Here is an 11,775-nt window from a genome sequence, read left to right on the forward strand (position 1 = left end):
GCAATTTGAGTCGAACGCACAACACATCGGCATTCATGGTGCTGTGTTCATCAGCGTTGGATGGACAATGGCAGCTCACAGAGTGAGTGAATTCGCCAACATACGTTTGGCAAGCTAGATTTAACACTATTTCCGACAGTGTGGGAAATTTGGCCATTTTTTCGACAAAACGGAACGAATCGATGTGGCCGTCGATGTTTATCCCAGTCATCAACGGTTGGGACAAACCCGAGGGATTTTGAGCGGCACAGGCGTGGAGTCGCGGCGGCTCATGAGCGTGCATCTTGCACAGGCATGTCCAGCGACTTGTGCGCTCCCGCTGCTTCGGTGGCGTTCTCTAGAGGGTGCGCAGGATGGGACTGGAGCGTTGCCACTTTCTTTTTGAGCTCGGCCCACAGTTCATTTGCTCCGTCCACATTGTACACGCCGACACAGCTCACTCGAATTGTCTTTAGCAGCGCTTTGCCCAGCTTTCGTCTGGCCCATCCATAAGAACCAGTTACAATGCAACAAAACGTACTTGGACAGGGAAAAGATGACTGGAATCCCATGGACCCGCGCCAAGTTGATGAGCTCCATGACGATATCGTCCAGGCCGCCTTCGGCGGCACATTCGTCGATGTTGTATGCCACGAGCAAGCACACGACTTTACCATTTTTCAACCCTCGTTTGACTTCGCGCAGCCCAAACACGAGCCTCCGCGTCTTCTTGGCTTTCAGGGGGTTGGTCAGGCGCGCTCGCTCCTGCAACGACACACTCCACACTTTAGCACATCCTATCCACATCTCCCCGTGCTCGCCACGTACCTGTAAACTCATCAATCGGCCTAGAAACGCCACCACCATCGATTCCACTTCACCACCAACGTCCACGCGCTAAGGAATTACGCCCGTGAGACGATCTCTCGCTGAAGCTTGATACATGCCCATTCCAAACCCTTGAAAGGCTCCTCCTTACCTGGTCCACATACTCTCGAATCGCTTGGGTATTGGGCAACCTCCGTGGTGGCGGCAATTCGTTGATAGCCTCGCCCTTGTTCGGAGATAGAGCTTGAGCTAGGCCCACATCTGTATGCGCTGAACCATGCGCCGACCAGACAGCAGTGATAGAAGTGCCACCGTATGTCTTATTGTGATAGGCACTGGCGACTTCTTTCGCTTGCTTCGGCGTGGCATACTCCAGCGTGATGTGCCCTGTCGACCGGTCGATCTCAACGCGGCTCGGTGGGTGTGGTGTCGTCCCGAATGTGGTTCGCACTTCGTCCAGGATTTCGTCGAACTCGTCGGGATCTTCCATCTCGTCGGCATTGCAAAACCCACGGATGACCACATTGCGCGGTTGTGCACTCCCGACTTCGTCGACTGCAGCAACGACAAGACAGCTCACATGCTGCCCACCAAACACAGCATTGTCCAAGGACATCGCGGCATTGGTCGCACTGGCCGCATCGTCGTATTCGATCTCAATTGTCCCAGTCGCTCGGTCGAGTGCCAGCGACGTGATCGCGCCAAACTTGGCGAATTGACTCGTTACGTCCACCAGCGTGTCGGCGTACTCGTCGTCGTCTTGGACTTCGTCTGGATCCACCAAATGAATCACTTGAATCGTTCGGACGAAGGAGGGGCTGATGGCGGTCGCGGCGTCTGCTGGCAGCGTCTGGTCAGAAGTAGTGGTATGGCTGTGGAACGCTGCCCACTTCGCTGCTTGATCCTTTAGCACTCGTTTCTTAAGAGTTGACAATTTCTTTTTCTTTGGGCGTTGAAGGACGGCGGGAGGGATCCCTGTCGCCTCGGCACGAGGTGTCAAGGAAGGAGAATGCAGACATGCAACACCATCTGCGGGTGCTAGATTGACCGTCGGCGGTGCGTTGGACGGTTGGCCTTTGCCACGTGATGGCTGGTGGTGATGTTGGCCGGGATTCCGTCGCCCTGTGCTTTGAGAATGTGATTGCTTCGACGATGATGCAGGTTGCTTGGCCGATGAAACGAAATCTGCTAAGCTGAAACTTGCCGTCGCCTTGACCTTATTCGTTGGCCGATTTATACGACGACTTTTCGTGGCCATGGAGGCTTGTCGATGGGGAGATGTGGGAACTGGTGCGGCTGAATGTTGCTGAGTTGAAGATCCTGCTGACGTTGGAGCTGCCAGCTGTGGTGCAAAGGAAGTGGAGGCTGCTGCACTAGTCTCCCAACGGCGTGTAGGCGGAGGTGGTGGCAGTGATGATGGAGGTTTCCCTTCTGGTGGTTGGTCGACACTTGGACATAATTGCCGAGATGTCGATGCTTTCGAGCCACTCTTTGAGGCCGTTTCACGCCATGATGCAGTATTCATCTCGTTTCGCGCATGATCAGAGTTTGTTGTTGACTGTGACGGCCGAGAAGTCTTGTCGGCTGTGGACGGTCGCTTCAGGATATGCCGCGGTGGCATCATCCACGTCGCACGACGGCGAACCGGACAATGAACCGGTTACGGTTATCCGGATGCCTCATTCCTCTGAGACGTCATTTTCCGCTCAAATACAGAAAATAGGTGTCAGACACGGGATAAGGGCCCTATACGATGCCGCTACGAGCACTTTGCTGTTCGAGAACTCGAGAAGGTCCGCACATAGCTCGCGACGAAGTGAAGGTGGTGTCTGTGGGTCGTATTCTGTGTTCCAACTGTCGGTTGGCGTTCTTTCCGGGTGTATCCGTAGACGACGGTTGAGCTGGATATGCCCTGGCCAATGAACAATCGAGAAAAACTCCGCGGCCCAATCAGCATCGCCAACGTCCCAATCTATATTTGGCTCGCTGCTTGGAAGCAACTCCATCGCAGCCAACCCGTTGCGGCCGACCACTAGCGGTCGCCGCGATTCGTCCCGACGGTTCATTTCCCGATCGTCTCTAGTATCGCTGTTAACGAGTCATTGGCGGCCGGCTGCACCTCCCCGCTTCTTCGTCATGGTGCTGAATGTATTCCGCAAAACCGACGCTGACGTGAGCGACGAGGCCAAAGCATTCATCAACTCGCTCCCGTCCACGTTCATGAACCTGTTTCGCAAGAAACGCAATCTATTTCCCGTGTGGAGTTCGAGCAAGTACTGCGTCATGATCAAGGCCACGTTTCTCGTGTATTACCGTGCTTCCAAGGATCATCAACCGGGACTGTCGAGTCCGACGAATCCCGCCACCCTGGACGATCGCCATTACAAGTACATCAACCTTCGTCATTGCAACATTAAGATCGTCGACGACGACAACTTGGGGAACGTGTTTGTGATCACGCCAGAGCACGGTCGCGGTAGCGTCACGTTTGCCGCTGACAGCGAGAAAGATCGCGCCAAGCTGATTGCGCATGCAAACAACGTCCAACGGGACGTGCCACGTCCGAGCGACTTTGAAACCCTCAAGCTGATTGGAAAAGGCCACTACGGGCGCGTAATCCTTGCCAAGGACAAGCGCAACGACCTGTATGCTATCAAGGAAATGAAAGCCGGCCAGGTCAAGCACAAGGTAATTCACACCGAGCGCATGGTGATGGAGTGGATCGGCGACCATCCGTTTGTGCTCGGGCTCGACTACGCCCTGTCGAGTGGCCGATCGCTGTATTTAATCTCCAAGTTCATGCCGGGTGGTGACCTGTTCCTGCACATGCAAAACCACGGCGGGTCGTTCCCCGAAGCGGTCGTGAAGTTTTACGCGTCCGAGATTGTCGTCGCGCTGACGCATCTGCACACGATGCACATTTTGCACCGCGACATCAAACCAGAGAACGTTTTGCTCGACGTCGACGGCCACATCAAGCTCGCCGACATGGGCTTGTCCAAGCGGCTCGAGTCGAAGCACGGTCGAACCAAGACCATGTGCGGTACCGACGCCTACCTTCCCCCTGAAATGGTGAACCGGACGCTCCAAGGCCACGGCCTCCAGGTTGACATGTGGCAGCTCGGGTGCCTCCTGTATGAGCTGCGGTCCGGCTACCCGCCGTTTTACCTGCCCCAGTCCAAGCAAAAGCACACGCATCAGCGCATCTTGTTTCAAAGCCCGAAATTCACATCGTCCATCTCGCCCGAGTTTCAAGACCTGCTCACGAGTCTACTGGAGAAGGATCCGTCCCGACGCCTCGGTCATATTAACGGCATCGCCGACGTCCGCGATCACGCCTGGTTCCGCGGAACGGACTGGGATAAGGTTCGAAAGAAGGAGCTTGTGCCACCGATCCTGCCCAAACCCGCCGGCGATGACTGGGTCAACAACTTTGATCCGCAATTCACAGAGCAGCCCCACTCGCTCGACGACGAGAAGTCGCTCGAGGCATCGCTGCATCTAGCCAAAGAGTTTGCTGGCTTTGACTACGTCCGACCAACCATCAAACCCATCACGACCCCCACACTCCAGAACCGCGATCCCACTGCCCGACTGGACCCCTCCATTCCCTTGGAGCCGCAATTTGTGTCGTTGCAGATCTAACTTAATCGTCATTTATAACTCAGGCTACCGACGCAGGAATTGCACCGATATCATGCCGACGAGACCCAGCACTACGACGCCCAAGCCGACGTTGTTCCAGTCGATCGCTGGCGGTGTTGAGGCAGGCACAAAGCTGGACGAGGTCGTTGCCGACGCGGTGAGGCCGTACCGCGATCGAAGCTGCACGCGATAGATGGATACTGTCATCACAAACCAAGTTTCCCACGACGGAGATAGCTCCAGTGCTCGCTTGTAATACCGCGTTGCCCTGTCGCCGTTGACGGGAATGCCGCCAATGCCGTACTCGTTCATGTAGCCAACATTGTAAGCGCCCACGCTGAGCCCGTCGGCGCTCGCCCGACTGTACCAAATCAGCGCCATGTGGACATTCTGGCCGACGCCGCACTTGCCATAGTAATAGCAGTCGCCGAGCCGCAACGACGCCTCGACTTCCGTCGCTTCGGCCAAATACGTGGCAGAATTGGGCAGTCCCATCGCGTCGTACAAATAGGCGAGGTTCCCCGCGGCCACGGGGTAGCCGTACTCCCTGGCTTCGTGGTACAGCCAAATCGCCTGATGGTGCTGACCCGAGAGATACGCATCGAAACCTTGTCGAGCGACTTTGCCCCAGTCCCCCGCCGCGCTCACCGCCCGTAGATACGTGATCGCTTCGCTGACATGCCGTTCAAATGTTCCGTCGACGTTTAGTGCCACCTTGCCGAGCTCGAAAATCGAGTCGAAATGGCCGAACGAGTGCGCGGCGTCGCGAAAGTACGCTAACGCACGCGTGGTATTCGCGGGTGTACCAAGACCGACAAAGTGGCAGTAGCCGGCGTTGAACAAACTGTCGCCGTCCGTGCGCTGGGCAGCAGCGTGCTCGAAAAACTCGAGACCTTTCGATTGGTTTTGCGTGCAGTTGGCCGTCCCGTAAAAGTGGATATACCCGAGGCCATTGAGGGCTCGGACGTTGTTTGACATCGCGGCTTGCTCATACCAACGAATGGCCGTTTCGTTGTCTTGGGCGACACCTTCTCCCTTCAAGAGCATGCCTGCCGCCGCAGACTACGGCACCATGTTAGATTGCACCCAGAAAGGACTAGAAGAAGAATGCGTACCATGCCAATAGGGCTGCCAAGGGTCGCCGCGCGCTCAAAGTACTCAAACGCGAGCGGGTGGTCCCGAGCACACCCTCGCGCTCCCCAATAGTACAAGTCGCCCATGGCCACCATCGCGTCAACGTCCTGGTCGTGGTCGGCGCGCATCTTCTGAAATTGAATCCACTTGTCGTTTTCACCCTCTTGGCCCTCAGCTACATTGACTTGGTCTGCATGAAACAATGAGTTCATCTCGTGGCTACAACAACAACAAAACAATCGGTGCTCCAGAGCACGCCGACGAGTTTGGGGGCTTACAGGGGTTGGTTCCCACGGGTGTGGTACGCCCTGGAGGCGTCGACAGCCGCAATGTAGTAGTAATGGGCGGCCGTCTCGCCATCCGCCTCGACGCCGTCACCTTTTTCGTACCGGCGGGCCAAAATCATGTTGGACGAGGCATCGCCCATACTCGCGGCATAATGGAACAGTGCAATAGCTTCACCTGCCGTGCCGAAGGTACGTCAGTCAACTTCTCGTTTGGCATCAACATATCCCACGAACCGAGCGTCGATGGATCTGTAGCGTAAATGAGCGCGAGAGGCTTTGCCGCAGCCGCCTCGCCTCCATGGAGCGCTTGTTTGAAATACCACGCTGCGAGGGTTGCATTCGGTTTGTACAAGTCGTCCGTGCCGTACAGATACGCTTCTCCCATGCGGTAAAGCGATGATGGATGGCCCAGGACGGCGGCTTCGTCGTGCGCTTCCATGGAATTTACGAGTGACGTGGCAACATTGGACGGGGGCGCCGTCGCGACTGTATTCGCTTGATGCCGAAGGAGGGCGGTCAGCTGACCGGCTGTTGTCTTGAGCGACAGCAGATTGCCATGCTCTTGCTGAAACATTGTTTGGATCTGGTGCACAGTCAGCGCCGTGGTGTACAGACGAATATTTTGCATGAAGCCGCGCATGCCATCCATCCATGGGTTGCCCCCGAGGTATAACCCGCCGTCGTTGTCCAGCACGACCGAATTGTGCACGTTCATTTCGGTATCGACGTTGCCGTTGACCGTGTAGACATACGCGAAGGTTTTGTTGCCACCAGTTTGGCTACGGTCGGCCGAATGATTCCGAAACGCAAAGCCAACAAGCACCCACTCGTGTAGCGGGAGCGCTGTCTTGCTCGTCATGCCGACATCCATGTTGTCTTCAGCGCTCACGCGGAGGATGACGCGGCGGTCGTCGGGCTGGAGCCACGCCGACGGTGTCCGGTGCTGGTTGTGCCCTGGGCCTTTGTAGAACAACGTGCGGTGGGTTCCGGTAGCGTCTTGGCTCAAGTACACCCAAAAGACCAAACTCCAAGACCACGTCCGGGGAACAGACGAGTTTGGGACGTGCAATGCATGCACGCCATCTAGCGCCACCATGCCGCGAACTTGAAACGACGGCGCGGGTTGAGGGTCTGCCATGTCCTCTGACACAACGATCGAAACGACCTTTGCAGGTGCGCAGTTGGTGGAAACCATGACGCGAGGAGAATCCATGTCGACTCGAGTGAGTCCGTTCGCCAAGACAAGTCGCCAAGCATACAGCCCCGGGACGGCGATGCGGAAGGCGGTGCTTGGGCTTTCGAACGTCCTCTGGCGCAGTACTTGTGGACGAGTCCTCACCGTGGGGGTTTGAGTGATGTTGGCGATCGAAACGTTGGTTGAGATCGACGCAATGCGAATGTGCAATATGCTCATCGTCACCCACGTTCCTTCCATGTCGTCTCCAACGTGGATGGGGAACTCCAAGATAGCGTCCAAATCGGCCTTGGACGCGACGCGGGGCGTGTTTGTTGCACCGTCAAACTCAACTTTGAGGACGTCTCCGGCCATCAAGACGCCGCCTGGACGATTTGGTAACACCAGCGTCACTACCTTTGGAGTGCACGAGGCCACGTCCAATTCGCACGTCAGCACATTCGAGTCATCTTGAAAGACAGACACTGCATCATGGACTACTTGGGTGGGTTTAAGCTGAACTTGGGAGTCTGCCACGACGAACTCGATGCCGTCTCCGACACTGACAAGGACTACATGCGCCGGTGAGGTGTCGTGATCCGACCATGCAGTCCACGTCACGGCCACGTCGACTGGATCATACGGGCACACGGAGCCCTCAGCAGATATGTCCCATCGTACGTTATCCAGTCGCGGTGTTGACGCGGAAGCCTGCACGGACAACGCGAGAAGGCACGGCAAGAGCGCCCACCACACCATCGTCACCGCGCGTTGACCTTTTTCTCGTGTCCGAAAGATCCAAATACAGACAGGTATCCGGATCCGGTTCGACTTCGCGACGTGCGCCAGCATCTCGCACACGGCGCATGGTGCAGCGACGAGATTCGACTGTTCATGGCCCCGTTCGCAATGGCCATGCAATATGCCATGGGAATGCCGAGGTTGCACGTTGGGTGGGGTGGACATCGCACGTCCACGGCGAGAGCTGGTGGCAAGACGACCGGCCAGGGCAACGTGGCACTTGTCGGCCATGGAATCGATCTCAACTAGATATTCGCCTCTGCATATGATGACCTACTTTTTGTGTTTCTCAGCTCTCTTTTCTGCCTTCTTGGCTGCGTTGTCTTGGATGCGGGTCGCTTCGTCCTCGGCCTTCTTCATAATGTCCTCCAGAATCGAGTTCTTGTAGTCTTCGAACGTCCCGTTGTACGCAATGCAGTCCTGGTCGCCAACCACCCACAGGACGCAGTTGATGGCGGAAATCAGCCGCGCGTCGTGCGTCACAACGACGACGCCACCGTCAAATGCGTTCAACGCGTCGCACAACGCATCGATACTCTCAATGTCCAAGTTGTTGGTCGGTTCATCCAACACGAGCATGTGGGGATTCATGAGGATCAACTCGGCCAACACAACACGCGCCTTTTGCCCTCCCGACAACAGTCGGTTCTTGATCTCGTGGGCGTGGCCTTCCAGCCCGACCTTCCCCAGCAAGTTGCGCGCGTCTTGGTACGTAATGTCCTGGAACAGCCGACGCAAGTACTCGACAGGAGTTTCACCCATCGGGAGCTTGTCGACGAAATGCTGGTTGTACACACCCATGCGCAGCCTTCCGTTGCGGCGAACCTCACCTTCTTCGATTGTCAAGTCGCCCGTGATGATCTTAAGCAGCGTACTCTTCCCGACCCCGTTCGGCCCAACGATGCACACTCGGGAGCTCGTGTCCAGCCCAAAGTCCACCTCCTTGAACAAATATGGCCCGTTGCCGTATTTGAAGTTGACCTCTCGGACTTCGAGAATCGGTGGGGACAATTGCGTGATTTCTTTGAAGCTAAACTTGACCGTGTACTCCCGCGGGCGCTCCAGCAGCTCCATGGTCTTGCCAGAGTCTTGCGCCGATTCGACCGACGACTTGGCCTTCTTCTTCTCGGCGCGAGCACCGGGCTCCCGTTGCTTTTTGATTATGTCGGTCGCCTTGTTTGACGACGCACCCTTGGCCTTGAGGGCGCGAAGCTGCTTTTGCTGCTTCTCCCATGCCTTTTCCGCTTGCTTGCGCTTCTGGACCTCCATCTCTTTGAACTGGTCGTAGTTGCCCTTGTATGATACCAGCTTTTTGTTTTCCAAGTGCAGGATTTCTCCGCAGACAGAGTTTAAAAAGTCGGCGTCGTGCGACACAATCAACAGCGTCTTTTTCCACTTTTGCAGGTAATCGTCGAGCCAAATGACTGCGTTCAAGTCCAAGTGGTTCGTCGGCTCATCCAGCATGAGCAACGTCGGCTCCACGTACAACGCCTTGGCAAGAGAGATGCGCATGCGCCACCCACCGGAAAAGTCCTTTGTCACCTTTTCTTGCATATCCGAGTCGAACCCCAACCCAAACAAGATGCGGCGCGCGCGGGCTTCGGCAGCAGACGCGTTCATGCTAGCGAGTTGCTCGTAAACTTCGTTCAGGCGCTCATCGAGTTGGTCGTTCGGGTTCTCTTCAAGTTGTTGCAGCAAAGACGCTTCTTCTTGGAGCAATGCCCATCGCTCGGCATCAGCCTTCAAGACTGCGTCCACAGCTCGCGTGTCGTCCGCCACCACTTCCTGCTCCACGTACAGGCAGTCAATTTTCGGCGGGATGCGTAGTTCGCCGAGCGCAATCATCTTGAGAATTGTCGTCTTCCCCTGTCCGTTCGGCCCGACCAGACCGTACTTGCCGCCGTGGTTGATGTGCAGCGACGCATTGTCATACAGCAACTTGTTGTGGGCGTTGATGGTGAAGTTGTCAATGTGGATGTCCGTCGCGTTTTCCCAGTTGGCGTCCTCCGTGAAGGCTTGCTGAGACACGGAAAATTGTTTGCCGTCCATGGGGTTGGCGGCGCGATGGTATTCGGCGTCGCGCTCTACGGCTTCTGCTTCTTCCTTGAGCTTGCGACGCTCTTTGTTGCTGAGCTTCTTGCCGTCCTTGCTTCGGTCCTTCTTTTCCTTCTTTACCTTGGTAATGTCTTCGGCCGCCGCTGCCGCCTCCTCGTCCTTTTCAATGGACTCTAAGAAAGCCGCCGCAAACGCTGCCTTCTTCTTCGCCTTCTTGTCCTTTTTCTTGTCGGCTTCGGATTTGGGAGCTTTCTTCTTCGACTCTTCAATGTTCGCAACCTCGCTTTCCATGTCCTGCATTTCGTCGGCAGCGACTTCGTCGACGTCCTCGACAACGATGTCTGCTTCCTCTTCTTCCTCGCTTTCCACAACAACCTCTTGTTTGCCTTTCTTGCTCTTCTTCTTGTCCTTCTTCTTAGACGAAGCTGCGGCAGCCGCTTGGACGTAAGGGTCTTCTTCGACGTCCACTTCCTCCTCGACTTCTTCGACTACGGCCGCTTGTTTTCCCTTCTTGTCTTTCTTTTTGTCCTTCTTCTTGGATGCGGTAGCGGCAGCCGCTTGGACGTACGGGTCTTCTTCGTCTTCCTCGTCCACTTCTTCCTCGACAAATGCTTGTTTTCCCTTCTTATCCTTTTTCTTGTCCTTTTTCTTGGACGCGGCGGCGGCAGCAGCTTGAAGGTACGGATCTTCCTCTTCATCGCATTCTTCGCCTTGTTCGTCGACGACGACTACGGCAGCTTGCTTCTTCTTGTCCTTCTTCTTGTCCTTTTTCTTGGACGCGGCGGCGGCAGCCGCTTGAAGGTACGGGTCCTCTTCCTCGTCGTCATCCACAACGGCAGGCACGGATTCTACATCTTCGTCGACTTCCACAAACGCTTGCTTGCTTTTCTTGTCCTTCTTCTTGTCCTTCTTCTTGGACGCAGCGGCGGCAGTTGCTGCAACGTACGGATCATCTTCGTCATTGTCCTGTTCGTCTTGAACAACAGCAACAGGTTGCTGCTTCTTTCCACCCTTACCCTTCTTGCCTCCTTTCGTCGTTTCCTCAACAGGGGCGGCGGCGGCCGGGACAGCCTCGTCGTCCGAGTCGTCTCCACGGCGGTTGTTGCGTTTCCTCGCCATGTCAAAACTGGATGAATGGCGATGTCGGCGGCGCAAACGATTGGATAATATAAATGAGCGGAATGTTGGTTGTGCTGGGTCATATTTAATTACAGGGAAAATTCGATTGATCACGCCGTAAATGAATAAAAATACGAAGGACCATCACCACAAATCGACATATTTTGCAAGTTTGAATCATTTTAGCCAATCAAGCGCTAGTTTGTTCCTCGACCATGGTTCGAAAGGTCGTGGGAGCGAGAATGACACCTTCACCGCCGCGCTGTCTTGGCGCGGTAGCGATGCTTGGAGCTGTTGTCGCCGATAGATATCGCGCCAGTGGCTAGCGCGTGGAGCTCTTCTCGCGTCACGACCCCCATGAGCTCACCGCGTTTGGACACCTACTCGTCGTGTCATGCACACGATTTTAGCCGCCATGTCGCGCACATACCACGCAAAGAAAGCTGAGTCCGAGTGTTCTTCCTCGCTTTCCACAACAACCTCTTGTTTGCCTTTCTTGCTCTTCTTGTCCTTCTTCTTAGACGAAGCTGCGGCAGCCGCTTGGACGTAAGGGTCTTCTTCGACGTCCTCTTCCTCCTCGACTTCTTCGACTACGGCCGCTTGTTTTCCCTTCTTGTCCTTCTTTTTGTCCTTCTTCTTGGATGCGGTAGCGGCAGCAGCTTGGACGTACGGGTCTTCTTCGTCTTCCTCGTTCACTTCTTCCTCGACAAACGCTTGTTTTCCTTTCTTATCCTTTTTCTTGTCCTTTTTCTT

The 11,775-nt window shown here is 55.6% G+C and overlaps 5 protein-coding genes across 6 annotated transcripts in view; 1 reads left to right on the plus strand and 4 right to left on the minus strand.

The window, feature by feature from the left end:
• Nucleotides 1-68: 68 nt before the first annotated feature.
• On the minus strand, nt 69-2,451 carry H310_09011. Of its 2 annotated transcripts, XM_008874962.1 has the most exons (5): nt 959-2,451; nt 808-876; nt 654-744; nt 521-599; nt 69-477 (listed from the first exon to the last, which is right to left on the minus strand). In XM_008874962.1, the coding sequence occupies exons 1-5, from the start codon at nt 2,429-2,431 to the stop codon at nt 270-272; spliced, it is 1,920 nt and encodes a 639-aa protein (XP_008873184.1). In that variant the 5' UTR covers nt 2,432-2,451; the 3' UTR covers nt 69-269. The 2 variants fall into 2 exon arrangements, with proteins under 2 accessions (XP_008873184.1, XP_008873183.1); XM_008874961.1 differs by having other exon boundaries at nt 521-744.
• A 341-nt stretch (nt 2,452-2,792) lies between these two features.
• On the minus strand, nt 2,793-7,841 carry H310_09012 (hypothetical protein). The gene is made up of 4 exons (XM_008874963.1): nt 6,108-7,841; nt 5,865-6,048; nt 5,568-5,805; nt 2,793-5,514 (listed from the first exon to the last, which is right to left on the minus strand). Exons 1-4 carry the CDS (start codon nt 7,804-7,806, stop codon nt 4,477-4,479), a joined length of 3,159 nt encoding a protein of 1,052 aa, XP_008873185.1. The 5' UTR covers nt 7,807-7,841; the 3' UTR covers nt 2,793-4,476.
• H310_09013 (AGC protein kinase) lies at nt 2,944-4,452 on the plus strand (the record flags this gene model as incomplete). Its single annotated transcript, XM_008874964.1, has 1 exon — nt 2,944-4,452. One exon carries the CDS (start codon nt 2,944-2,946, stop codon nt 4,450-4,452), a length of 1,509 nt encoding a protein of 502 aa, XP_008873186.1.
• Nucleotides 7,842-8,050: 209 nt separating the features above from the next.
• On the minus strand, nt 8,051-11,049 carry H310_09014 (hypothetical protein). The gene has a single exon (XM_008874965.1). It carries the CDS (start codon nt 11,020-11,022, stop codon nt 8,122-8,124), a length of 2,901 nt encoding a protein of 966 aa, XP_008873187.1. The 5' UTR covers nt 11,023-11,049; the 3' UTR covers nt 8,051-8,121.
• A 127-nt stretch (nt 11,050-11,176) lies between these two features.
• H310_09015 overlaps nt 11,177-11,775 on the minus strand; it is a 5,604-nt gene continuing 5,005 nt past the window's right edge. Inside the window, exon 17 of the mRNA XM_008874966.1 lies at nt 11,177-11,402. Within this exon, the coding sequence (XP_008873188.1) occupies nt 11,274-11,402 (129 nt within the window). The 3' untranslated portion in view covers nt 11,177-11,273. The remainder of the gene's footprint in view (nt 11,403-11,775) is intronic.

Source organism: Aphanomyces invadans (genome assembly GCF_000520115.1).
Source record: "Aphanomyces invadans strain NJM9701 unplaced genomic scaffold supercont1.19, whole genome shotgun sequence".
NCBI lineage: Eukaryota > Oomycota > Saprolegniomycetes > Saprolegniales > Verrucalvaceae > Aphanomyces > Aphanomyces invadans.

What these genes read in the sequence shown, in the direction of transcription:
- H310_09011 (XM_008874961.1), bottom strand. Translation starts at nt 2,431, where the DNA reads ATGATGCCACCGCGGCATATCCTGAAGCGACCGTCCACAGCCGACAAG. An exon ending in TTCGAGAGTATGTGGACCAG is followed by an intron (nt 877 to 958) that starts GTAAGGAGGAGC and finishes GTAATTCCTTAG; the next exon opens with CGCGTGGACGTTGGTGGTGA. An exon ending in GCCGATTGATGAGTTTACAG is followed by an intron (nt 745 to 807) that starts GTACGTGGCGAG and finishes GTGTCGTTGCAG; the next exon opens with GAGCGAGCGCGCCTGACCAA.
- H310_09012 (XM_008874963.1), bottom strand. Translation starts at nt 7,806, where the DNA reads ATGGTGTGGTGGGCGCTCTTGCCGTGCCTTCTCGCGTTGTCCGTGCAG. An exon ending in ACCCGTGGGAACCAACCCCT is followed by an intron (nt 5,806 to 5,864) that starts GTAAGCCCCCAA and finishes TTGTTGTTGTAG; the next exon opens with CCACGAGATGAACTCATTGT. An exon ending in TTGGCAGCCCTATTGGCATG is followed by an intron (nt 5,515 to 5,567) that starts GTACGCATTCTT and finishes ATGGTGCCGTAG; the next exon opens with TCTGCGGCGGCAGGCATGCT.
- H310_09014 (XM_008874965.1), bottom strand. Translation starts at nt 11,022, where the DNA reads ATGGCGAGGAAACGCAACAACCGCCGTGGAGACGACTCGGACGACGAG.